Source organism: Carcharhinus amblyrhynchos, chromosome 25 (genome assembly GCF_965287045.1).
Source record: "Carcharhinus amblyrhynchos chromosome 25, sCarAmb.v2.hapA, whole genome shotgun sequence".
NCBI classification, from domain to species: domain Eukaryota; kingdom Metazoa; phylum Chordata; class Chondrichthyes; order Carcharhiniformes; family Carcharhinidae; genus Carcharhinus; species Carcharhinus amblyrhynchos.
This window is the reverse complement of record NC_137348.1, coordinates 16,305,063-16,331,153: the sequence shown is the minus strand read 5'-3', so window position 1 is coordinate 16,331,153 and position 26,091 is coordinate 16,305,063. Positions and strand designations below refer to the sequence as shown.

The following is a 26,091-nucleotide window of genomic DNA, read 5'->3' as shown; positions in this document are numbered from 1 at the left end:
TTATGGAGATAGGGTGGGCGGGGATGGGGGTGGGGAGGATGGGGCGAGGGCCTGGGTGAGATACTCTGTCATGAGAATTGGTGCAGACGCAATGGGCCGAATGGCCTCCTCCTGCACTGAAGGGATTCTATGAATCTAGGACAGGCCAATCAGCCTAAGAGGTTGGGGCTGGTGGGGGGTGTATTTGGTAGAAACCCAAATTTGAAACAAAATTACTAGTCATGTGAAAAAGCCATGGGTTCATAAATGACAGCTGGCATCAATATGTGCTGTCTGCAAAAACCTGATTGAGTTATTTCAGTAAATAATGGGGGGGCTGGATGAGGAGAATGCAGTTGATGTGGATGTTCAAAAGGCATTTGATAAAGTGCCAAGTAATAGCTGTCATCAACATTGAAGCCCGAGGGATTAAAGGGACAGGGGTAGAAAGCATATAAAATTGGCTAAGGGACAGAAAGCAGACAGTAGCAGTGAACAGTCATTTATCAGACTGGAGGGAGGTAATACGGTGATGTTCCCAGGGGCTGGTAATTAAGACAATTGCTCTTTTTGATATATAGCAATGGCCTGAGCTTGTGCTTACAGGGCATAACTTTAAAGTTTGCAGATACAGAATTTGGAAACACAGGAAACGGTGAGAAGGCAGGTAGTGGGCTTCAGAAGGACATAAAGAGACGGGCAAGTGGGCAGCCAGGCAAGCAGGTAAAAGTGAATGCTGGGTGGTCGGATGCATCTTGGAAAGGCAAATGACATGAACCAAACAGCACAGTTTTCAAAGGGGTGCAGGAGCAAACAGATCCAGGGCCTCACTCACACAAACTTTCAAAATGATACAGCTTGATAAGACTGTTAAAAAATGATGAGATGCCAGGCCTGATAAAGTGGAGATGCTGCACTAAGCCCTGAAAAAAAACAGGTGAGGACTGCATCCAATCCTGGGCACCAAGCTTTCAGGAGGATGTCAGGACCTAGAATCATAGAATCCCTATAGTGCAGAAGGAAGCCATTTGGCCCATTGAGTCCGCACCGACAACAGTCCCACCCAGGTTCTATCCCCTCAGTCCCTTGTATTCACCCTGCTAATCCCCCTGACACTATGGATCAATTTAGCATGGCCATTGCACCTAACCTGCACATCTTTGGAGTGTGGGAGGAAACTGGAGCACCCAGAGGAAATCCACACAGACATGGGGAGAACACACAAACTCCACACAGACAGTGAGTGATCCAAGCAGGGAATCGAACCCGAGTCCCTGGCACTGTGAGGCAGCAGTGCTAACCACTGTGCCACCATGCCACTCTTGACCCGGACGAGGACACAGTGGGGATGACATCGGGGTGAAGGAACTCCAGTGAAGTCGAGAGACTACAGCAGCTGGATTGTTCTTATGAGAGCAGAGAAAGGCCAAGGAGCCATTTACTGGAGGAGTTCATAATTCTGACAGGGGATGATCGGGTGGGTTGGGAGAATCTTGTTCCATTAGCGGCAGAATCAGTGACAGTGGAGTGCACTGTCTGAGAGAGCAGTGGGAGCAGTTCAACAGGAACATTCAAAAGGGAAGTGAATATGTACTCGGAAAGGAAAGACATGCAGGACTACGGAGATAGAGCAGGAGAGAGAATTCATTAGATAGCTCTTTCAAAGGGTTGGCATAGGCATCAACATTCCTTCTGCATTGTAGAACATAGAACATAGAACATTACAGCGCAGAACAGGCCCTTCGGCCCACGATGTTGCGCCGACCAGTTAAAAAAACAATGACCCTCTAACCTAAACCAATCCCTTTTCGTCCATAAACCTATCCACGGATAGGTTTATGGACGAAAGATTCTATGGATTGTAAGATTCTATGACTCTGGGTGGCTGACTGACCTTACACACATTCTTTCCCCAAGTCAACTGATGGAAAATTGTCTTAATTCCAAGGTAATTTCTCTCCATTAGATGCCATGTTTGTGGCATATCTTTGATTTGATTTGATTTATTATTGTCACATGTATTGGGATACAGTGAAAAGTGTTATTTCTTGCATGCTGTACAAAGTATACCATTCATAGAGTACATAGGAGAGTAGGAAAGGAGAGGGCGTAGAATATAGTAAGCATAAAACGAGAGTGAAATATAGAATTCGAGAGTGTGCTGGGTTCAGCTCTCAAGTCGCCGCCACATTCCGGCACCACCTTATCTGTGCAATTAACTTCTTTATTTGCAGGAGATTCCTTGTGCCCTTTCATGTGTTTAGCTTGGCTAAATTAATGTGAGAATCTGTGTTGACTGGGCTACTGGGTGTGGGATAGAAATTTTATTAACTTTTATTTTTCTACCCTGCCACTGCAACCGGTGTCTCGCTATTAACTCTGAAGTGGCGAGGAGAGGCCCAAAGTGTCGGGATGGCCACCTCATTTGGGACCAGGTTATTGAATGGCCATGGCTCTATGTCTCCCTTCAGCGAGAACTGCAGCCAGTCCCGGCACTGATGAATTATGGCTTCAAGTCAGGTTATAGACAGTGTCAAGACAAATTAGACGAGAGGCTTCGGAGAAATTCTCTAGAGTAAAGGAAATGATGTTCAGAGCAAGGCTCGCCGAACATACACATCAGTTAATTTGATGGGATTACACATACATTAAACCATTAATCAAGTGGACTTGTCTTGTTGGCGCCAAACAGACACGGGGGCACAAAAAAACCAAGAACATTTAAAACAAAACACCCTTAAATGTTTGGATGATCATCACTTAACATTCTTACCAATTACTTTGATTCAAGATGAAACAGATAGTTTACCCCACCCATTAAAAAAAAAGTTCACAGAAATACAATTGACACGCGACCTCCTCTGCAAACTCAACGTTGACTGCAGCACCACTTGTTGGTTCTGGGGGCAAGGCAGCCATGAATCCACTCCGGCTTCAAGACTTCCTTCTGTAATCCCGAGATTACAGTGGGATGGCTGTACTGGGGAGATGGTCGGGGAGGATTGGTCAGGAAGGGGTGGGGCGACAGCATTCCCAGAATTCCATGGAGATTAAAGGGGTATCGAGGTTCCCAAGATTCCCAGTTAACCTGACATCCCCCTGCTACCCAACCCCCCAGACCACCCCACCTCAACTTTGCCACCCACACGCCTGAAACATCTGACCTGACCGCGGGCAAAGAAAAATCTTCTTCCTTCAACACAGAGCAGCCCCCTTTCCCCAGTTACAGAGGGGAGTGCTAATCTTCAATGATCCAAGTGAAAGGGTTCAAAGGATTAGCATGCATGGATTGGTAGAAAGACCCCTGTTTAAACTTGCGGTTAGGCCATAAGTGATTAGCGGGTCTGGGACTAAACCTGCGTGCTAGCATCCCCCCGCATCCCCCCGCCCCCCCCACCCCCGCCAGAGATGTTTATTTCAGTGGGGACTACACTAGCCCCCCACTCATGGGGAACTAGCGATCCGACCCTGCTGGAATAATGGGGAGGCAATCGGGGACCCCAGGCTCAGATGGTGGGGGTCGGTGCCCCCTTGGCATCGGCACCTTGGCAGTGCCAGCCTGTGCTTCCTGGCATTGCCAAGGGGCAAAGTGCTAATGGCCAGGGGGCAGGGTCTGATGGGGGTAGGGTCCAGTGGGGCAATCAGTGGGGGGGTGGGGAGGTCCTGCAGCCACTCTGCAGACAGGATTGGTAGGAGGAGGGAGGCCAGCGATAGGGGTGGGGCAGGGTTAGCCTGCTGTGGGGTGGGGGGGGGGAGGGTCAGGATTAACAGGGGTGGGGAATCGGAGGGGGGTGGCGGGGGGGGCTGGAGATGGGGGCGGGCTAGCAATCGGGCCATGGGAGGGCAGAGAGCCGTTGTTGCAGAGGTTGCGGGGCTGGCCAGCAATGGGAGGCCAGCAGTACAGGGCCATTGCGCATGTGCCAGGCTTGACACTGAGAAATCAGGGCATGCACAGTGACCCACCCAGCGCTATGCTGCTGGCCTCTCCAGCAGGGATAGGCCCCGTCCCCTGAATTACAATGATATTCATTCTAGTGCACTCTGCAGTGCACAGAGTGTGGGATCTCCCACTGAAAAAAACAGCTTGAATTACTCCAGCTTTCACACAAATTCGACACTTAGAATCTTTTTGGGAGAATTCCGGCCTCTGTTTTTAAACTTAAATCTGAGGTCATGGCAGTGAATTGGCAAATTAGATTAAGGGATTGGTCAACAGAGACGCAGCAGCAAACATTTGAGGGGATATTTCAGAATAGATACATTCCAAGGAGAAAGAAAAAGGCAAAGGAATGGACCCATCATCCGTAAAAGGTGTAACAAACTTAAAGAAGGGGCATAAAAGCAAATTACTGCAGATGCTGGAATCTGAAACCAAAAGAAAAAACGCTGGAAAATCTCAGCAGGTCTGGCAGCATCTGTAAGGAGAGGAAAGAGCTAACATTTCTGTTCCAGATGACTCTGATGCTGCCAGACCTGCTAAGATTTTCCAGCGTTTTCTCGTTTGGTTAAAGGAAAGGCATATCCTTTTGCGCAAAGGTACGTGAAAGGTCAGATGATTGAATCGAATATGAGGAACAATGAAGAATAACTAAAAGATTAATAAGGAGGGATAACTTGGAGGATAAAAGATAACGTTTTCACAGTAACTTCACTGCAGTGTGAATGTAAGCCTCCTTGTGACTAATAAATAAACTTTACTTTTGTTTTACTTTGGTCAGAAATGTAAAAACAGATAGTAGGAGTTTCCATAAATATTTAAAAAGAAGCAAAGTAATAATGTGAGTCTGGAGAATTGATGATGAAAAAAACAAGGAGATGGGAGATAAACTGAGCAGGTACTTAGCATCAATCTTCACTAACGAGAATACATGTAACTTCTCTGAAGCAGCTTTAGACCAGGAAATGGAAGGGACGGAGGAACACGGGAAAGTTACAGCCACCAGAGAAATGGTACTGAGCGAACTGTTGAAGCTGAGGACTGACAATTGCCTGGGTGTGGATGGGGTGTACAAAATTACCATCCGTTTACGTGAGGTACAGAAGGAAAATCTATTTGCTTCAGCCGGTGATACAGGGAGGGGTAGGGCGGTGGGGGGAGGTTAGACGCAGATTTAAGGTTTTGAGGCAAGAAATGTAGGAAGGACGTGAGGAAGAAATGTTTTATTGCCCATCCTCATTTGTCTTCTGAATGGCAAATTGGGATGGGCAATAAATGTGTTGCTCAAGTCTCATGAATGAAAAAAAACTTGGAATGTGGCACATTTCCAGCACATCTTAACATCTCTTCCAACAAAAAAATTGGCATAATGGCCTCTTCCTTCTATATTGTTGACTAGCACTGTCAAACGACAATGATCTGGAGCTCAGTGCCTGTGAGGAGAGGGTTGGAAGCAGAGAAGAGCAACAATTTCAAAAGGAAATTGATTGGACACTGAAGGAAGTGAATTTGCAGGACTAGGTGGGTAGAATAGTGGAATAGTTTGCGCCATGGAGAGCTGGCATGGAGTTGATGGGCCAAATGGCCTCCTTCTGTGCTGCAATGAGTCAGTTGGGTGTACTCTCACTGAAATGAACAGAACAATTGGGCCTGCGACACAGACGTAATGCACGATAGTCAAATTCTGCAACAGTTTTGTTGAAATGTGTAGGTAGAGAGAAGGAAGGTTAACACCGTGCTCACCTCCTTCCTGTACAGGCCGGTGGTTACCAAGCTGGTGGGAGCATCTCCTCTGACGATGGTTTTCAGCTTGAGGGCCTGAAGAGAAAGAACATCTGGACTATAATACTCTGTCATGCCATTAGCGCTGCATTCTTACTCTGATTGACATCATGGGGGCGAGCGAAGGGAGCCTGGAATCAGAGAGCCAGGGCATCACAACATGGACATCATCACCTTGGCAACCATCACTGCTCTCAGGTGACACACAGGCCAAAAGCAGAGTGCGCTGGGGATTTTATTTGCCTAACAGCCACATTTTGTCAGTCCAGCGGAACAAAACAGGGATTAAACGCTATGATCATTCTGCACCTCTCTGCCAGCTGTTTGAATAAATTACCCTGTAAAATTAGTAACATCTTACCGCATAATTAATGTTATGAAAGGAGGACACAAATTCGCAGGGCCACAGGGTTTAATTAATCAGATTTTCACAGGGGACAGAAGGAGTGTGAATATACAGAGTGGAAAGCACAGTGGCACAGTGATTAGCACTGCTGCGTCAAGGGATATGGGTTCCACTCCTGCCTTGGGTCACTGTCTGTCCAGAGTTTGCACATTCTCCCTGTGTCTGTATGGGTTTCCTCCGTGTGCCGCGGTCTCCTCCCACAGTCTCAAAGATTTACATTTCCTCATTAGTCTAGTGGTTAGTATCTCCACCTTGGGCCAAGTGCTGGTAAGTGGGATTAGGTGGGCAAGTCAGGGCCTTTCATGTGTCAGTGCGGACTTGATAGGCTGAAGGGCCTGTGATTCTATGTCTGGGTTAGCTGGATCGGCCATGCTAAATTGCCCCGTAGTGTTTATGTGTAGGTTAGATGGATTAGCCATGGGAAATGTGTGGGGTGATGGAGATAGGGCGGGGTGGGATGCCCTGGGTGAGATACTGTGTCACAGAGTCGGTGCAAACTCAATGGGCCGAATGGCCACTTCTGCGTTGATGAAGGCAATAACGGAAGCCCTCAAACTTCTACACGATGTGAGGAGGACTGACAATGTGCTGAGGCCAGGTACCCCCCATCTAAAAGGGGGGCTGATTGGAGGATGAATAATCCTCGCCTACCAACTGGCGGTGCTGATAGAGACCTAGAAGCAGGGATTGTCTCTCTGGGCGAGGTGGAACGTCCCACAAAGTGTGAGGGTTTAAAGAGAAATAATGAAGAATGTACACCACAAGGGAGGGAGAGAAAGGATGCAGTAAGCATTTGAGTTAAAAGAACCTTCAGAAATATAGCGAATTAAGAACAATCTTCCAAATGACTCCATGATTTATTTTTGTGTACGGTTTTAATAAAAAGCTTTGGACTATTCACCCTTATTCTGTTTCAGGTGGCTGTGTTGATGAGATCAGGTTCGCACGGTCGTGGCTGACTCTTGCACTCATCACCAAAATCATCAACAGGTTTGAGGGTCTCGAAAGCCATCAGGCAGGAGTCTTCCTCTTCGACCATTGTCGAAATTGAGGAACAAATAGCTCCTATGAAATCCATCTGCCGGTTAGTGCAAATGCCAACTGATTGGTTGTAAGTAGGTTAGCACAGGTACTGATATAGTTGAAATGGTTCCTGATGGAATAATTTCCATTTGCATGGATGAGTGCAGCTCCAAGAACATTCAAGATGCTCAGCCCCAATCAGGCAAAGTGGTTCACTTGATCGGCACCTTATCCACCATCTTAAACATTCAGTCCCTCCACCAGTGACAGCACTGTGCATGATCTACAAGATGCACTGCAGCAACTCATCAAGGCTCCTTCCACAACAACTACCAAACTTGTGAGCTCTACCATCAAGAAGGACAACGTACGATGACCCGCAAGTTCCCCTCCAAACTCCCACCACCCTGAATCGAAACTCTATCGCTGTTCCTTCATTCTCCTGGAAAAACCTGGAATTCCATCCCTAACAGTGCCATGGATGTTTCAAGGTGGCTTCTCAAGGCAAATCACAGATGGGCAATATTTGCTGGTCTCACCCAGTGACACCCACATCCCTTAAATGAACAGAAAGAGAGTGGGGCAGACAGCACAGGATTCAGGAAGTGTGTCGGAAGTGCTGAATCATGGGGTGGGATTTTCCAGTCCTTCCTGTTGGTGGGATCTTCCAGTCCCGCTGAAAGTGACCCCTGTGGTTGAGTCACACAAAACGCAACAGACATCAGCGAGACTGGAAGATCCTGCCAATGGTGAACCACCTCTGTTGGTGGTGGTGGTGGTGGTGGGGGGGGGGGGGGGGGGGGGGAGAGAGGAATGGGGCAGAAGGGCTGGGAAATCTTGCCCATGATGTTTCAGGGTGCGTGAGTCAAGCTTGATAGTCTTGTCGACTTTGTTCACACGCAGAGTGGATAGGGAAATGCCACACCAGCACACCAAATCTTCTTACCTCCAGCACTCTCACTCCCCATTGCTGTCCCACGATTTTACACCCAAATCTATTCACCAAATCTGCTCAGAGGCAAAACAAGATGAAGTTTTCGTATAAACGTGACTTCATTATGCTGTGTTCCAGCAGCACTTAGATTCCCTTGATCCAGCATCAAGTTTAAATTTTTTAAAGTTTCTTTATTAGTCTCACATGTAGGCTGACTTTAAAACTGTGGAACTGCTACTGTGAGAATCCCCTAGTTGTCACACTCTGGTGCCTGCTCGGGTACGCTGAGGGATGGCCAGCACCTAACCAGCACGTCTAGGAGAAAACCGGAGGAAACCCACACAGACACAGGGAGAACGTGCAGACTCCACACAGACAGTGACCCAAGCCAGGAATCAACCCCGGGTCCCTGGCGCTGCGAGGCAGCAGTGCTAACCACTGTGTCACCCTAATGTATATGGCGTTCTACATCACCCAAACAACGGAGAATAGTCAGTGTTTACCTAATCCACTAGAAATAGAAAAATCCAGAAAAAAAGCTGGTTTAACGCTCTGTCAAATATCGTTGCTTCTTTGTAGACATGTTTAGAAATACTAACGGCTGCCTGCCTGAATTATGGAATAAACCAATTCTGAAGTTCAGCTGACAGACCGCTGCCATCATACAGTTACCATCTTCCAATCAGGCAGCTATCCTGTATATACACTGGCAATGATAAAACTGCAACGATGAGGTGGAGAGACCCCAGCTTGCATTGTTGAGTGACGGAACATGTTCCGTTCATTGCAGACACTGCCCTTAAAAAAATCTCAACTCTTGTTGTTTAATTGATGTAATTTGCTTGGCATTCTCTTTTTAAATTTGTTGAAAGTGTCTCTGACTGGTGCAGTATTTATTCCGAATTGCCCTTACATCGAGTGGCTTGCAAGGGCATTTCAGAGGCAACTGCATTGTTGTGGGTCTAGAGTCACATGTCGGCCAGACGGGGTAAGGATGGCAGATTTCCTTCCCTAAAGGACATTAGCGCACTATTGGGATTTTACAACAATCGATAATTTTGTCATTGTTAAGACTTTTAATTCCACGGGGCAAATTTTACTATCCCACCTGCCGCAGGAATCAGAGCAGGTGAGGGATGGACCATGGAAACGTCCTTCAACCTTGGGCAGGAGTTCCCGGTTTCGGGGCGAGCGAGGTCGGAAAATCCCACCCCACGTTTTTATTAGTCGACTTTTACCATCTGCCATTGTGGGATTTGAATCCAGGTCCCCAAACCTTTACCCTGGGCCTCTGGCTTATTAGTCCAGTGACAAGACCACAACGCCACCACCTCTCCTGGCTGGATTGTGTGGATGCAGAGCGGAGCACGTGACTCGGCTTCCAACGTGAAGAGGCCTGTGAATCAATCGAATTAAACAGCGACGGCTAACAGGTGGAACTTACTTGGCCCACTCTGACAAATTCTGCTTGGCGTGCCTCTTCCTTTTTCCGGGCTGACTTGGGCGAGTCTGGCAGCACGTCGCTAAACGACCTCCTGTTTAACATGTTCTGGGTACGTAACAGAAGGAGGAATTAGCACCTCTGCACAAGATCACATCAGTTCATTCGATTCACCAAAGAGACACTGCATGTCCAGCAACCTCAGGCTTTTACTCTGTGCGACTGATCTCCAGAAAGCATCCTTTTTGGTTCTTTTTGAGCAGGGAGGCCACAAACTCAAATGACCGTCACCAATTTTTAACCTGTCGCCACACTCAACATTTCAAAACAGGCCCTGACAGCAGTGTCTCCTCAGTAAGCCACTACCAAATCCTTCAGTGTGCCTGATGGATAGCGTTTGCAAGGTACAGGGAGCCATGTCATTGTCGTCAATATGTAAAGAGTCATTCATCTGTTTTTGTGGACATAACTTCAGAATTATTACTTATAAAACCCTCGTACAGCCCTCTGTCAATGTACCTTCCCTTCCCTACAGTGTACCTTTCTCAGAATGTCAATACGCAAAAAGTTAATGGTGATTAAAATTGCTGTCTGTCACTGGCCAGCCAGTAAACCACTTGGGGTTTAACAGCCTATTAAAAAGCAGGCAAGTTATTCTATACAAAGGGAATTAATGGTTCAGTAAAGACATTGAACTAGTGTATTCCAGCACAAAAGAACACTGGACTAAATTACCTTCCTGCTTATAGGTAGCAGGAATATCAGTAAATCTTTGGCAGATGGGTTACTACCCAAGAAATTAAGTTGAAAGAGTATGAACTTGCTTTATCGGTGCATTGAATAGGGCCTGGGTGGGATTGTGGTCAGTGTAGACTCAGTGGGCTGAATGGCCTCCTTCTGCACAGTAGGATTCTGATTCTATGAATTGCTGAAATTTTCCAGCCCTTTCCTTTGGCAGGATCTTCCAGGCCCGCTCACGGTGACCCCCTGTGGCGCGTTGCCCATCGGTGGAGGATGCGGGGCACACAAAACCCCAGTGACATCAGCGGGACTGGAAGATCCTTCTGCCACTGGCCGTTAGCAGGCCACTTTCACTGCTGGAAAATAGGCTGTGCGGGGAGAGGGGTAGAGGCAGGAAATCTTTAACCATGTCTTTGGTCTTCCTAACATTTAACGGTGTGAATTTCTACTCATCCAGAGGAATCCAAGCTTTACACAGGAAGGTTGAGCTGGTTTTCCGTTCGAGGCCCAGGATTTGGGAAGATGAATAAGGTGTCAGTGTGGAGCTGTCACAGATAAAGTGCAGTGGCTGACAATGAATTGGCTATGCCAATAATTCACCTGAGCTGAGAGGGAAATCAAACTGTTCACACACGAGCGGTGTGGAGGTTTCTCGACATTGGAAGAACACATTTCTGAAAAAGGGACAGAACGAACAACTGCTGGAAGAGCAACGAAACAATCACTGTCACATCCGTTCTGTAGAGTTGGCAGCACTGCTACTGGTTTTGGCTGATGTTACAAACAAGGTGAGACACTCTTTGGAGGGTGAGCAAGGCAGAAAGGTGAAAAATCCCGCCAGCAGGCAATCACCATACCCCTTCATCCCTTTAGCCACAAGGGCCATGTCTAGTCCCTCTTGAACATATCTAATGAACTGACCCCAACAGCTTTCTGTGGTAGAGAATTTCACAAGTTCACAACTCTGAGTGAGGAAGTTCTTCCTCATTTCAGTCCTGAATGGCTTACCCCCAATTCTTAGATTGTGACCCTTGGTTCTGCATCTCCCCAGCATCGGGAACATTCTTCCTGCATCTAGCCTGTCCAGTTCCATCAGCATTTCACGTGTTCTATGAGATCCCCTCTCATTCTTCTAAATTCCAGTGAGTACGAGCCCAGTCGATCCAGTCTCTCTTCATGTGTCAGTCCTGCCATTCCAGGAATCAGTCTGGTAAACCTTTGCTGAACTCCCTCAATAGCAAGCATGTCCTTCCTCAGACTTGGAGACCTAAACTGCACACAGAACTCAAGGGTGTGGACTCACTAAAGCCATGTATAAAGGAGTGGTGTGCACAAGGCAGATCTCAGTTCACTCAAGACTTTGAGAGTGCAACATTGAGTAGCTCTATCAGCCATAATGCTGTGCTGCTAATGTTGTACTGAGCACCCCCCTGTTGGAGCAGACTGCTTCATGCCCTTCAGCTCAATGCCAAGCTGATCTTTACAGACAACACTATACTGCAAGGTCCATGGACCATTCACTCCAATGGTTTGAAGTGTGACAGAGACTTCAGTCCCGGGCCTGCTAATAATATTTAAAATACATGTAAAGTCCTATTGAAATAATTTATGCACCTCCCCGTGGATTTCCATGTGGAGCTGATGCTGCCTGAAATCCGGCATTGGGCGACGTTTTGTTTACAGAACACACTGCTCCGAGCCCGTAGATCGGGCCCTGCTTGAATCTCACGGCCCACTGCGCGGATGTTTTTAGCGCAGCAGGATGAGAGAATCTTGGCCCAGGTTTCCAGTGGAAAACTAACTTAGTGCCACAGTCAAAATCTTACATAGAAACTAAGAAGCAGGAGTAGGCCATGTGGCCCTTCGAGCCAACTTCATATTGATCATGGATGATCATTGAATTCAATATCCTGATTCTCCCCTTCCCTCCATATCTCTCGATCTCTTTAATCCCAAGAGCTATATCTAATTTCTTCTTGAAATCTCACGATTTGGCCTCAACTACATTCTGTGGTAGTGAATTCCACACATTCATCAACCTTTGGGTGAAGAAATTTCTCCTCACCTCAGTTCTAAAAGGATTACCCCTTATCCTCAAACTATGACCCCTAGTTCTGGACTCCCCCACAGTTGGGAACATTCTTTTGGAATCCACCCTGTCTAACCCTGATGGAACTTTATTTGTTGCCGTGAGATCCCTTCTCACTCTTTAGAACTCCAGTGAATGTAACCCTAACCGACTTAGTCTCTCCTCATATGACAGACCTGCCAACCCAGTAATCAGCCTGGTAAACCTTCGCTGTACTCCCGCTGTACCAAGGACATCCTTCCTCGGATAAGGACAGCAAAACTGCACACAATACCCCAGGTGTGACCTCACTTCACCTTAATCAAAACACACTGACTAGGGAGAGAAATTATTTCAGGTAACAAATTTCAAAGCCTTGCTGTATCCCCTCTCACCCTCATTAAACAAAGACAGACAGCTGATTGTGATCAAATAGTTCAGATTAGAATTTCATATCGTCCCACTGATGGAACTTTATTAAATATTCGCTTACATGCTGGTGGTATGTTGCAATGTTATAATATGCCAAATGGGTTTAAAATCTCATTCATCACAATAATACATTTTTTAATATCAATCAAAGATGAATGACTTTCCCAGTTGCTGTTTACAAGCTTATCCTCTGCGATACAGTACCATACTTCCCCGTGTCTATTTTTTACTGCTCGGTGCTGCTACAGATTTGTGATATCAGTTAGTTTTAATATACAACTGATGCTATTTTCAAATCATTCCCAATTTCTTGCTGTGGCTGAAGAGGAATTTAAGGGACCATTTGCTTTGGCCTGTTTCAGCGGATTGTCCAGAACATTATTAGGGAACACAAACAAATAATTGCTGATTGCATCATTGAAAACAAAAATCAAAATTAGTTGTACCTTTAATCTACAGTCAAATCTGTATGGAACTGCAATGTTTGGCAGCATCCTAGCAAGAGTGTTTGCTGGAGCAAAAAATATAAGGTTTCGGATACTCCTTAGGGATCGATTTGTTTAACTGGTGGTGGTAACCTTCCATCTCGTATGTCTACGCTGTGTTGGTCGACTTTCTGTGTTAGTGTCTAATGTTTGACCGGGCAGCTATAAATCATGTCAGAGACATGTTAAAATTAAGTTAGCAACCTGCAGTAAGGAAGACCTAAAATGATTTATAATTGCAACAATTTTTAACGACCGTCAGACAAGACACAGTTCGCCAAAAAAAAGACGGAAACGGAAAGGAAGGATTTGCACAGAGGATAGGGGAGAGGAATTGTTGGCGCGTTGACAAGCACGCACACACAGTACACGGGGTCAAACAGCTGCCTGTAATTCATTATTGCTTTTGCAAAGATGTATGATGTGACTGTTAAACATATTGATGTACCATCGCTCGTAAGTCATGGATTTCACTTCAGCTACCTGTTAGCTCAATTCTTTCTCCTTTATGCCACGGGTGTCGATTCCACACATGACAATGATCAATAGACCTTGCAGCGCAATCTCATAAATGCAATTTTTCTTTCGGTTAGAGACAGGGTGACGGCACATAGTTAATCACTTTCAAAAACCATGCTAAGTTGGCAGATGCAGTTAACAAGTGACAATGAACATTATTAACATGGGCAAAGCAATATTAAACCTTTGAGGACAAAATTATTTTCTTGTACCAGCCATCTCAGGCAACATCCCAATTTTGAGGGTCGGTTTGGAGAGGCAGGTTTTTCCGTGCTACTCAGATTCAGAATCTTTCAGCGGTTGCAGGGACCAGTGGGACTGTGCACAATTTGAAAACAAGAATGATACCCAGGGAATCGAGTCTCAAAGGATTAATATATGTTTGGCTTGCATTACTTGTGATGCTGTTGCAATGCATTAAAATTGCCAGTCTTGTTGTACAAGAAGGAACGCTGATGCATTTGGATGCAAAAAGAGAAGATAAATGATCTCACTGTTATCCAGCCTAGTTGGATTTCATTCATTTCCTAAGGAAGAAATGTGACATTGAAGAGTCGTTCACTGCATTATGTGCATAACATTAACAAAGCTATAGTTAAACCAGGAAGTGAGTGCAATCTTAATGTTTATACAAGAACATGATCAAATACATAGCAATCCATTCTTTAAACAGTGCAATATAGAACATCGTTAATAACTGCAATTGAGAATGATTGACTTAGTTTCAAAAATCCATTACCTTTGGTACATTCTGAACTTTGCAAACTCAATCTATTACATACAAATATATATTGGAATGGATATTTTAAACATGAGTTACAGTGCATGCAAAAATAACTCCTTTGATGCAATATTAATTTGGGGTTGCTCTGATTTGTGTTGTCTCCAGCACATTCACTCTTTAATGACAGGAACTCCCTTTGGAAGCTTGGACCAGTAGAACTGCAGTTTCCCCCACATTATACTGGGCAATAGTGATAACCAACAAAACATAGAATCCCTACAGTGCAGAAGCAGGCCATTCAGCCCATCGAGCCTGCACCGCCAACAATCCCACCCAGGCCATATCCCCATGCATTTACCCGACTAATTACCCCTGACACTAAAGGGCAATTTAGCGTGGCCAACCAATCCAACCCACACATCTTTAGACTGTGGGAGGAAACTGGAGGAAATGCAGAGGAAACCCACACAGACGCGGGGAGAATGTGCAGACTCCGCACAGACTTCCGAGACTGGAATTGAACCCGGGTCCCTGCACTGTGAGGCAGCAGTGCTAACCACAGTGCCACCGTGCTGCTACTGATTTGTTGAACAGTGGTGAGTCAGAGTTAGAGACTGAGGTAAGGTATTAGCTTACTACCTAAACGAGACTGATGCTGGGATACTGACACTGTAGCCCAGGTCCATTGGAAATGGGATTAACAACACGCCTGGAGCTGACTCTGCATCCATCCACTGTAACTGTGTTGAGTACACCGCGGACCATCCTTTAATTTCCTTTAAATTTAAAACTGATGCTGTCTCTTTTATTTTCAGGTCGATGGTAAAGGATTTTTCACTGAAGTTCTATTGAGAACTTCGATTGTTGCTAGGAAATGTTCACTTTCTGAAACTATTGTTAATGACCCTGTGCCTTCGTAGGTTTCCTCCGGGTGCTCCGGTTTCCTCCCACAGTCCAAAGATATGTGGGTTAGGTTGATTGGTCGTGCTAAAATGCCCCTTAGTGTCAGGGGAATTAGCGAGGCAAATGGGTTATGGGAATAGGGCCTTGATGGGTTTGTGGTTGGTGCAGACTCAATGGGCTGAATGGCCTCCTTCTGCATTGTAAGGATTCTATGATTCTATGACCACAGCACATTCACAAGGGGACAAAGGCAACAAAATCTGCCTCCGGTAACATGTCTAGTGTGTCAGCTTGTTATTTTGAATCCACTACAACTCCCAGCTTAATTTTAATGGCAAGGGGAATATGAGAATACCCATGGATACTGTTCTCAGCCAAATGATTGTCAATAATACTCTCTGGCCACATTCGGTTAAATACCGAAATTCAGCAAAAATATTCTTTTAGAATTGCGGAAGCAAATCAGCGATGTGAATATGATCTACTTCTGGGCATAACTCAAAGCAAATATGTTCCTTGTTAATTGGATTTGTAAACCTTGCAAGTAATTTGTGTCAATTAGTAAGAGAAAGATTGATGGCAACAATAAAGCATCAATGCAAAATTCATTACTATCGTGACATGCAACCACACACCGTCAACTGTGACAACCAATAACTACTGTACCTTATGCAAGTCTGGAATGAGATCTTGATACAGAGATCGTATCAACATGTCCAAGGTGCGCTGACGTTTTTGAGCAAAGGTCGGGGTTTCCAGGGTTGCTTTCTCACCGTTTATTACTGAAAATGACACATTAAAGCTGAGCATCACTGTGATGAAGGCCAACTGTCCCAGACACAACGCCAATTTATCATTTAAAATTATAACACATCGGGCTCAAAACTTCCACCGCTACTTTTCCAGTGAGCTAAAGGTAGAGTAATAACCAAGTGTCTTCTTGGAGAGATGGCTCATAAACGCACTGTGGTGTACACCATAGCCAAGCCCTTTAAAGTTTATTTATTTGGCTTATATTAACACTGATGAATCATAGAATCCCACCAGTGCAGAAGGAGGCCTTTTGGCCCATTGAGTCTGCACCGATCACAATCCCACCCAGTAATTCCCGTAACCCTCTTATTTATCCTGCTAGTCCCCCTGACAATAGGGTTAATTTAGCATGGCCAATCAACCTAACAGAAAATCCCCTAATCACCATACTGCAGTGTCTGTTCGGGTACACTGAGGGAGAATTTAGCATGGACAATGCACCTAACCAGCACGTCTTACTGACTGTGGGAGGAAATCCACGCAGACATGGGGAGAACCTGCAGACAGACAGACAGTGGCCCAAGCCGGGAATTGAACCCAGGTTTCTGACGCTGTGAGGCAGCAGTGCTAACCACTGCGCCACCTTGCTGCCCATGCTAAAGTGAGGAAAGCTGCAAAGGTCTTAAAGAATTTAAAATGCCTTGATGCGGAATGGAGTTGGGTAGTGGTGGGAGCATAAAGATCCCATCATTCTTGAATATGGTAAAGGGCTGTTAGAGGAAGCAACATGTTAATATGCAAGCTATAAAGAAGGCTGGATTTGACCTCACGGAGAGGGACAATGCATTGGGAGCTAAAGTTGAAGCCAGCTGCAGGAATGATTGCCAGGTCATATAGTTCAGGATAAGGAATTAAAAACAGAAGGTACAAAAACAGAAAATGCTGGAAAATCTCAGCAAGTCTGACAGCACGTGTGGAGAGAGAATAGAGCCAATGTTTCAAGTCTGGGTGACCCTTCATCAGAGCAGAGAGTAGAGAAGGTACTTCAGTGTATGGACGGTGGGGAGAAAGGATGTCTTTGGAACCAGAGGAAGGATATGGGTTGACAAAAGGCCAGTGTCCGTGGCAGGAAAGGTAATGAAAATCATTAAAACTATTATTAAAATTTTGAAAACAAAAACCTTTTCATACTCCACGCAAGAGGCTGGCATCAATCAACATGAGGAAACACTTAGTGTAAGGCAACTTATAAGCGAGCTAGCAGGGGTTCCTGGCCATGCTCACCCGAAGACCAGAAATCCCACCCAAGATCAATGGACGTTTGCACAGTCCGGTGAATTTTCTGACCCACCCACTACAATTCCCGTGGCGGGCGTGACAGGAAAATTATGCCCTTAGTCTCACAATAGAGCCAAAGGGAAAGTTCTAGAATAAGCAATCCAAGCACCAACATTCTAAAACAAACTAAGCACTCAGGCTTATTTCTCGAGGTATAGAATGGAAAAATAGCCAAACTTGCATCAAGCCTTGGTTAGACCACACTTGGAGTACAATTCTCAATGGCATCTTTTGGAAAGGGTATAGAAGCTGGGATTCTTCCAAAAAAATTTGCATAAAAACAGGAGTAAATCGCGCTGATTTTTTCAGCAGGATTTTCAAAATGAATCTCTCACATTCTGGGCACTGCAGAGTGCCTCAGGCTGAAAATCTCAGAGCGGGTGGAGAAGCCAGCAGCATGGCACTGAGCGGGCCCACTGTGCATGCATTGATCTGTCAGTGTCTAGATCGGCACATGCACAGTAGCCCCACACTGCCAACCTCCTATTACTGGCCAGCTCAATCGTTGGCCATCCCCACGACGCCCTCCTCATTGCTGCCCCTCCAACCCCCCCGCCCACCCCTGAATTGCTAGTCTCCAAAATGTCCTTGGGCCAGCCCTGACCTCCCCCCTCCAACCACCCCCCCCCCCCCCCTCATCTATTGCACGGTCACTTAATCTCCCCAAGACTCCTCGGCACTTTCCCCACTCTTCCCCAAAGAGTAAACAGCAGTATGGGTGTGAGGGTACACAAGAGAGAGAGAGACCCAGACAGCGGTTCAAATATGTAGCTTACTACCACCTGGAGTAGTCTTGGTTAACGGTGTAGGTGAATTCAAGGGGAATCCAGAAGAGCACATGAAGGACAATGAAGGGTTATGTTGATGGAGTTAGATTAGGCACGACAGGAGAAGGCTTGAGTGGAGCTGTTTCTGTACTGTATATCCAATGCAGCATCAGTTATGAAGGACAAGGTAGTGAAATGCCTAGTGAGATATGGATTTACAAAAGTGAAGCCACGCCAGAGAATCTGAATAACATTTTCTGATAGAGTAACACAAGATGAAACCAAGGGCAAGTATGCAGGTGCAATAGATTTTATTGAAGCTCTTGATGAAAGGTTTTCACAAGGACATTGTGAAGAAAGCATATGGCATGCTTACCTTCATCGAACGGGGCATCGAATATAAAAGTTGGCAAATTATGTTACAGTTATATAAAACATTTGTTCAGCCATATTTGGAATACTGCGTCCAATTCTGATCACCACACTACCAGAAGGATGTGGAGGCTTTGGAGGGAGTACAGTAAAGGTTTATCAGGATGTTGCCCGGTATGGAAGGTATTAGCCATGAGGAGAGATTGAATAAATTGGGATTGTTCTCCCTGGAAAAACGGAGGCTGAGTGGTGACCTGATAGAAGTTTATAACATTATGAGGGGTATAGATAGGATGAACAGTTGGAAGCCTATTCCCAGGGCAGACATGACAATTACAAGGGGGCACAAGTTCAAGATAAGGGGGGAAAAGCTCAGTGGAGATGTACAGGTGAAGTTTTTTATACAGAGGGTAGTGGTGGAGGCCTGGAATGCACTGCCAAGTGAGGCGGTTAAAGAAATTACATCAGCCACATTTTAGAATTATCTTGATAGACACATGAACTGATGAGGAATAGAGATACAAACACTTGATCTAGATAGGACAACGTGAATGGCACAGGCTTTGAGGGTCGAAGGGCCTGTTCCTGTGCTGTAATGTTCTTTGACCTCATTTTGAAAATGAGTAGACATGGCATTGGCTGCAGCTTACACCATGACTGGGCAGTGAATGAGGTGGGTGAATGAGGATTGAGATGTTTTGGACAGTGCCGTCCTTCAGGGCTCAGCACTGGGGGATTGCTACTCTTTAACCTGTTTCTAAAATATCTGAACCACATTGCTGGCGGTTTCAACTCAAACTCAGTTAACATGGAGGGCCAGCTAACACACATCGAGAAGCAGGAGGCTGAATGTAGATAAATGCAATATCGTCACCTTAAGGGTATGGAGTAGACTTAGGATGACGTGATTCATGAGAAAACACCGATGTTCTGAGCTGAATTGTAAAAGAAAACTGCCTAATGCTATAGGGGCCACACAATGAAACATGTGTGGATCAACTCGAAGAACTGAGACTATTTGTTAACGAGAAGATGACGGAGAATATGATTCAGGTTTTTCAAATGAATACGCTGTGGAAGGCTCAGAGAGGGCTGTCTGAATTGATACAAGGAATGAAGGGTTTCTTCCTGGTGCTGCGGTTTCCTTCCACACTCCAAAGATTTGCAGGTTAGCGGGATTGGCCATGCTAAATTGCCCCTTTGTATCCCAAGATATATAGGTTATGTGAATAACCTAATGTATGGTCCTAGCTGAAATCTATCTTTGTTCTGCAGTGTGATGTTGTGAAGCTAGTGTACCTTTAAATGTGCTTTTTAAAAATCACATTCTCTACACTTTGTAAGCAGTTTTTTTTATTGCGGCACTAGCTTGGAAGTCCTTTTACTGTGGGGAGCTGGCACAGTGGTTAGCACTGCTGCCTCGCAGCATCAGGGACCCGGGTTCAATTCCCAGCTTGGGTGACTGTTTGTGCAGAGTCTACATGTTTTCCCCGTGTCTGTGTGGGGTTTCCTCCACGTGATCTGGTTTCCTCCCACAGTCCGAAAGACGTGCTGGTTAGGTGCATTAGCCAGGCTAAATTCTCCCTCAATGTACCCAAACAGGTGCCAGAGGGTTGCAACTAGGGGATTTTCACAGTAACTTCACTGCAGTGCTAATGAAAGCTTAATTTTGACTAATAAATAAAACCTATTGCTGCTTAAATGGTTTAAATGGGGTTTTGTTTATTGAGGTATTGTGGGAAGATTGATTGACAAGACAAAGTCAGATGATTCCTCCATAGAGGAATCCAAGGATTCACTTTCAGTTTTAGTTGGAAGCTGTTTTTACTTCAGGCTGGATGCAGTGCCCTCTCTCTCCCTCGGGTTTGTAAACTCTGCTAGCTGGCTGGAAGCAGGTCTTCTTGCTTTCCTGAAGTGAGAATTCTAGTGTTGGTGGTTTGCAAACTAGTAACTAGAGTGTCTCTCTCTGTCTTTTGCAGTGGTTTGCTGGGAAAAACTAGAGGTCAGTAGAGATACTATCTCTACTTCTAGGATTGCTGCAAATTATAAGGCTGAAAAGTCAGAGTTTCAATTCTCCAACCAAAGGACTAAGTTCCAGCATCACATGAGCCTTCTTGTTTTCTGTGCTAACCTGTGGCAGGTGTATATGTGTAAGTTTGTTTGTTTGGAACATTGCATTCAGTTGTTAAGGTTTATACAATATCATGGGGTTTTTTCTTGTTTATAATAAATAAAGGTTATTGCTATATGTTAACTGTATTCTTAAATAAACTTTGTTTGATAAAAGCTCCCTAGTGGGTCATTTGAATCAGACCCGAAGTGAATCAGGGATATCAGGACTGGTATTGTCATAGATACCCGACAGTGCAGAAGAGGCCATTTGGCCCATTGAGTCTGTATCAACAACTCTGAGTATTTTACCCAGCCCCTCTCTCTCACCCTATCCCTATAACCCCATACATTTATCATGGCTAATCCATCTAATCCACACATCTTGCAATGTTAAGGGACAATTTAGCAAGGCCAATCCACCTAACCTGCATGTCTTTGGAGTCTGGGAGGAAACTGGAGCACCCAGAGGAAACCCATGCAGACACAGGGAGAATGTGCAAACTCCACACAGGCAGTGACCCAAGGCCGGAATTGAACCCAGGTCTCTGGAGCTATGAGACATAGTGCTAACCACTGTGCCCATGTCTGTGAGTTTCCTCTTGCTTGTAAGTCACCCAACATGCTGTGTTTGACTCTGCTCGTTTTAACTTGGCTTCACTTTATATAGAGCTAAAAATAAACTGGATTGTCCTGTATTGTGGCAGGAACAATCTCAACACCACTTCCACCAACTGAATCAATGGGCAATGGACAATATTGGCAATGAGACTTCAAAAGTGGCAGGTAGAACATTAAAGCCAGTCTCCCATGTATGCACCAGTCACTAATATCAACAATGTGCATTTACACAGCATCTTTAATGTAAACAACTTCTCACAGTGCATCACAGACAGCTGCAGGGAAAATGTATGGGATCTAAAAAACATTATCAAACAGATAATACTTTAAAACCTGTGTCCCTGTGTGAGTGCTCCAGCCATTCAAATAGATGAGTCTATTTGAACAGACACTGCAAGCAGAGGAAGATATATACAGACTTGTTTTTCCCTAGTCACTAACCTGGACTCGCCCTCACTTGTGTTAGTGACCAGACGCACACATCCCTCACGAGTTACCTTTGTTAATGGACGGCACGGTGGCACAGTGGTTAGCGCTGCTGTCTCACAGCACCAGAGACCCGGGTTCAATTCCAGCCTTGGGTTACTGTTTGTGTGGAGTTTGCACGTTCTCCTTGTGTCTGCGTGGGTTTTCTCCAGGTGCTCTGGTTTCCTCTCACAGTTCAAAGATGTGTGGGTTAGGCTGATTGGCCATGCTAAATTGACCCTACTGTCAGGGGATTAACAGGATAAATAGGTGGGGTTATGGGAATAGGGCATGGGTGGGATTGTGGTCAGTGCAGACCCTATGGGCCAAATGGCCTCCTTCTGCACCGCAGGGACTCTATGATTCTATGAATATCAGGGCAGAATTTAAATTCCATCAATGGTGAATTTGCAGCGGGGGATTGGTGAGTGTAAAATTCCTCCGATGGGCTTCTCATTGGGTTCCTAGCTGTCCTGACCTCTCTGCAGTTTTATACTGGAGCAGGCATGGCCACATTCGACCCCATCCTTGTTCCCATTGAGGCACATATGTGGCCAGTTATTGACCACCTCAGGGCCATTTACTGCCAGCCTCAAATTTCAGCATGGCTGGAGGATTTCCAGGGTATGAGGGGAGGCCAAATTAAACTGGGTTCAGGCCTCAGTCGGGACGGGGGGAGGTCAGTAACGCCTCTCCATCGGGAGTCCCCTTTTAACATGGAGCACATCCCTGGTCCCAGAGGATTTCCCTCCCCTCCCCAGCCTGTCCGTCAATACCCCTGAGAATATCAGTGGGGATCTGTCCCCCGTCAACCCAACAGACAGTGGGAAAGGAAACCCCACCATCCAAAATATCCTGGCCCATCATACTTCCTTGCCCATTTTGAAGAAATCTTTGAGAAGACTTTCCTGATCTGCATGACTTTAGTGTCTATATCCCTTTCAAATAAAAAGAGCTTAAGAATCATAGAAACCTTACAATGTAGAAGGAGGCCATTCAGCCCATCGTCTGCACCAACAACTATCCTACCCAGGCCCTATCCCTGTAACCCCACGTACTTCCCCTGTTAATCCCCTTGACACCGAGGGGCAATTCACCTAACCTGCACATCTTTGGAGTGTGGGAGAAAACCAGGGCAACTGGAGGAAACCCATGCGGACATGGCGAGACTGTGCACATTCCACACAGGCAGTGACACGAGTCTAGAATTGAACCTAGGTCCCTGACGCTGTGAGGCAGCAGTGCTAATCACTGTGCCGTAATGTCGCCCATAAAATTAAATAAAATTCTTTCACTGGATAAGGGTGTTGTTGACTAGACCAACATGTATTGCCCATCTCTAGTAGCCCTTGAACTGAATGGTTTGCTAGGCCGTTTCAGAGGGCATTTTTTAAGGGTCGATTACATTGCTATGGCTGTTGACTAACATGTAGGCCAGACCAGGTAAGAATGGCAGATTTCCTTCCCTAAAGAACATTAGTGAACCAAATGGGGTTTTACGACAATGGTTTCATGGTACCATTATACTGAATTCAAATTTCACCCTGGAATAATGGGATTCGAACCCGGGTCCTAAGTGCATGACCCTAAGTCTTTGGATTGCTAGCCCGGTGTCAATACCACTGCACCAGCACCTCCCTAAAAACTACAACATTTGAGTGGAAGTATTCATTTGCAATTTCCTTAATAAGGTATTGCTGTTACTTCTTCCAGAGTAAATCGTACACAATTGTGCCAAGACCAAGTAAGCAGGTAAGTAACGAAGGTCCGTGTTTGTGAGAGAGCTAGGAGAGAGGCATGTCCCCGGAGATGTCTTGTTGCGGTGTGTATGAAATCAAGCCAGCTAGGCTGGCACACCCATTCCTTGAGCAGCACTACCAAAGCCCAGTGCGGTGACACTGGAAAGATCATCCTCTCTGGATGCATTGCTCCAATGTCTTCAGGTTTCATAAGGGCTAAAATGAATTGGAATTCTTAACCACTCTCTCCCTGTCCCACAGACCTCATCACGGTCCCAACACGTATCAGAGAGCGACAATCCGAACAACAAACAGCTGCAGCCAGACTTACATTTAACTAAAACAAAATCCCTGAACTCGTGATGATCTGTAAACACTGGTGGAGAAGGGAGAGGAGGTCCAAACAGTGGAACGCTCTCTTCGGAAAATATCTTAAGCCTGCAGAGAAAGCAAAGTGTCAACAGAAAGCAGACGGAATGCAATTTTAACCCTGACATTTCAAAGGAATTCTGGTTCAACTGCTTTGCAATTTTTATTACGTTAACTATTCACCCTGCTCCCCCACCACCCCCGAATTTACTCCAAAACTGACCCTCGACAGCAGCTCAAAATGAATCGAAAGGTCATTCCAACATCACTAATAGCAATCGTGCCAATGCGTGCGTTATCAATCAATCCGATAACTACGCTGATGGAATGCAAATAAGAGAAAACTTTCTCAGAACGGAATGTGCACAAGTTCTGAGGGGAATCATACATAGAACCATACTGTGCAGAACAGGCCCTTCAGCCAATTGACTCTTCACCAAATAGAAGTATCAACTGAAATGTGTGAATGGGAGGTCAAAATGCAAAGTGTAACGACAGTACAAAGGTTTGTTTTTTTTAAGAATCCTACAGTGCAGAAGGAGGCCATTCGGCCCAGTGAGTTTGCAATGACGTTCTGACAGAGGATCCCACCCAAACCCTTTAGCCCTGCACATTTATTCTGCTAATCGCCTAACCTATGCATCTTTGGATACTAAGGAACAATGTAGCATGGCCAATCCCCCTACCCTACACATTTTTGGATACTAAGGAACAATATGGCATGACCAATCCCCCTAACCTACAGATCTTGGTACACTAAGGGTCAATTTAGCATGGCTAATCCACATAACCTGCACATCTTTGGACGGTCGGAGGAAACTGGAGCACCCAGTCGAAACCCACCAGACAAAGGGAGAACGTGCAAACTCCACACAGACAGTCACCCAAAGCCAGAATTGAACTTGGGTCCCTGGCGCTGTGAGGCAGCAGTGTCAGCCACTTGTAACTTTGTTGGAACCTGAAGGTGAGCAAGAATGCTGCGGTCGGGATTTCACTTTGCTGGCTGTTTGAACTTCTTTCTGGGTTCGAGCCCAGCTTCACAGCCAAGTGATCAGCAGCATTGAGTTGAAAATACTACACATCTATAACAAGGGAGGAAGTGCACTGTGTGTAACAGCAGTCAGGATTTAGACTACTCTGTACATCGCTGCTTACTATTTGAAGTTTGCTGGCAGCAATTGACTGTAAGGGCAAGAGGACGTCTGCTCCTGGGGCACCGCCTGGGCCACATTTTACTGAGAGGAAAAGGGATTCAGGTGATCACCGAGTGTGGATTTCTTGGCCCATTTTGCCCTTCTCTACACTTCCCACAAAGAGATGCTTCATGTCAGCTCACTGCCTCTCTTCTGGAATGCGGCATGCGTCCAGCAGTAGAATGGGCTGCCTGCTCCCACTCCACTGGCCTGTACAAGGTTACTGCGACAGACAGCAACACTGCATCTTCCAGCATCATTGCCGTGATCCATCTCACAGTCCCCTTACAATGAAACAATACCATTACATAAAGAAAGATGAAACTCTAACTTAAGCGATTTACTTACCGATAACTATCATTTTGTTTATTATATCGGACTAAGGCAAAAATATCTGTGACATAGGCTAAAGAATGAAACACTTTTTTCACCATCAATAATCCAATGTTATATTACTGTTCTTTCACTTGGAGGGTGCTATAATTTTTTTTTATTCATTTGTGGGACATGGGCGTCACATTATTCTTTCAAGAAATCTGAGCTTCACAAGTAAGGCCAGCATTCATTGCCCATCCCTAATTGACCTTGAACCGCGTGGCTTGCTGGGCCATTTCAGAGGGCAGTTAGGAGTCAACCACATTGCTGTGGTTCTGGAGTCACATGTAGGCCAGACCAGGTAAGGACTGCAGATTTCCCTTCCTAATGTACATTAGCGATCCAGATGGGTTTTTCTGACAATCAATAATGATTTCATGGTCATCAGTAGATTCTTAATTCCAGGTATTTTTTATTTATTCCAAATTTGAATCTGGATTTGAACCCGGGTCCCCAGAACATTGGCTGAGTTTCTGAATTAATAGTCTAGCAATCACCTCTCTGTATATTACATATTAACAAAGAATCACAAACAATTGCTCAGAGATTATTTTAATTAAATTATTCATGGATTTCACTGGTGTAGATGTAATTTGGCTCCATTAATAAAAGTGAC

The 26,091-nt window shown here is 45.4% G+C and overlaps 1 protein-coding gene across 6 annotated transcripts in view; it reads right to left on the bottom strand.

The window, feature by feature from the left end:
* The window catches only part of garnl3 (GTPase activating Rap/RanGAP domain like 3), a 408,597-nt gene that overhangs the window by 82,230 nt on the left and 300,276 nt on the right, over window positions 1-26,091 (bottom strand). For 3 of the 6 annotated variants that reach the window (XM_080211832.1, XM_080211831.1, XM_080211834.1), the window contains exons 13-18: window positions 25,449-25,494; window positions 23,870-23,976; window positions 16,041-16,156; window positions 14,242-14,274; window positions 9,506-9,610; window positions 5,660-5,734 (exon numbers count right to left, since the gene is read on the bottom strand). In XM_080211832.1, the coding sequence (XP_080067958.1) occupies window positions 5,660-5,734; window positions 9,506-9,610; window positions 14,242-14,274; window positions 16,041-16,156; window positions 23,870-23,976; window positions 25,449-25,494 (482 nt within the window). The remainder of the gene's footprint in view (window positions 1-5,659; window positions 5,735-9,505; window positions 9,611-14,241; window positions 14,275-16,040; window positions 16,157-23,869; window positions 23,977-25,448; window positions 25,495-26,091) is intronic. The other 3 variants (XM_080211833.1, XM_080211835.1, XM_080211836.1) reach the window with 1 other exon arrangement.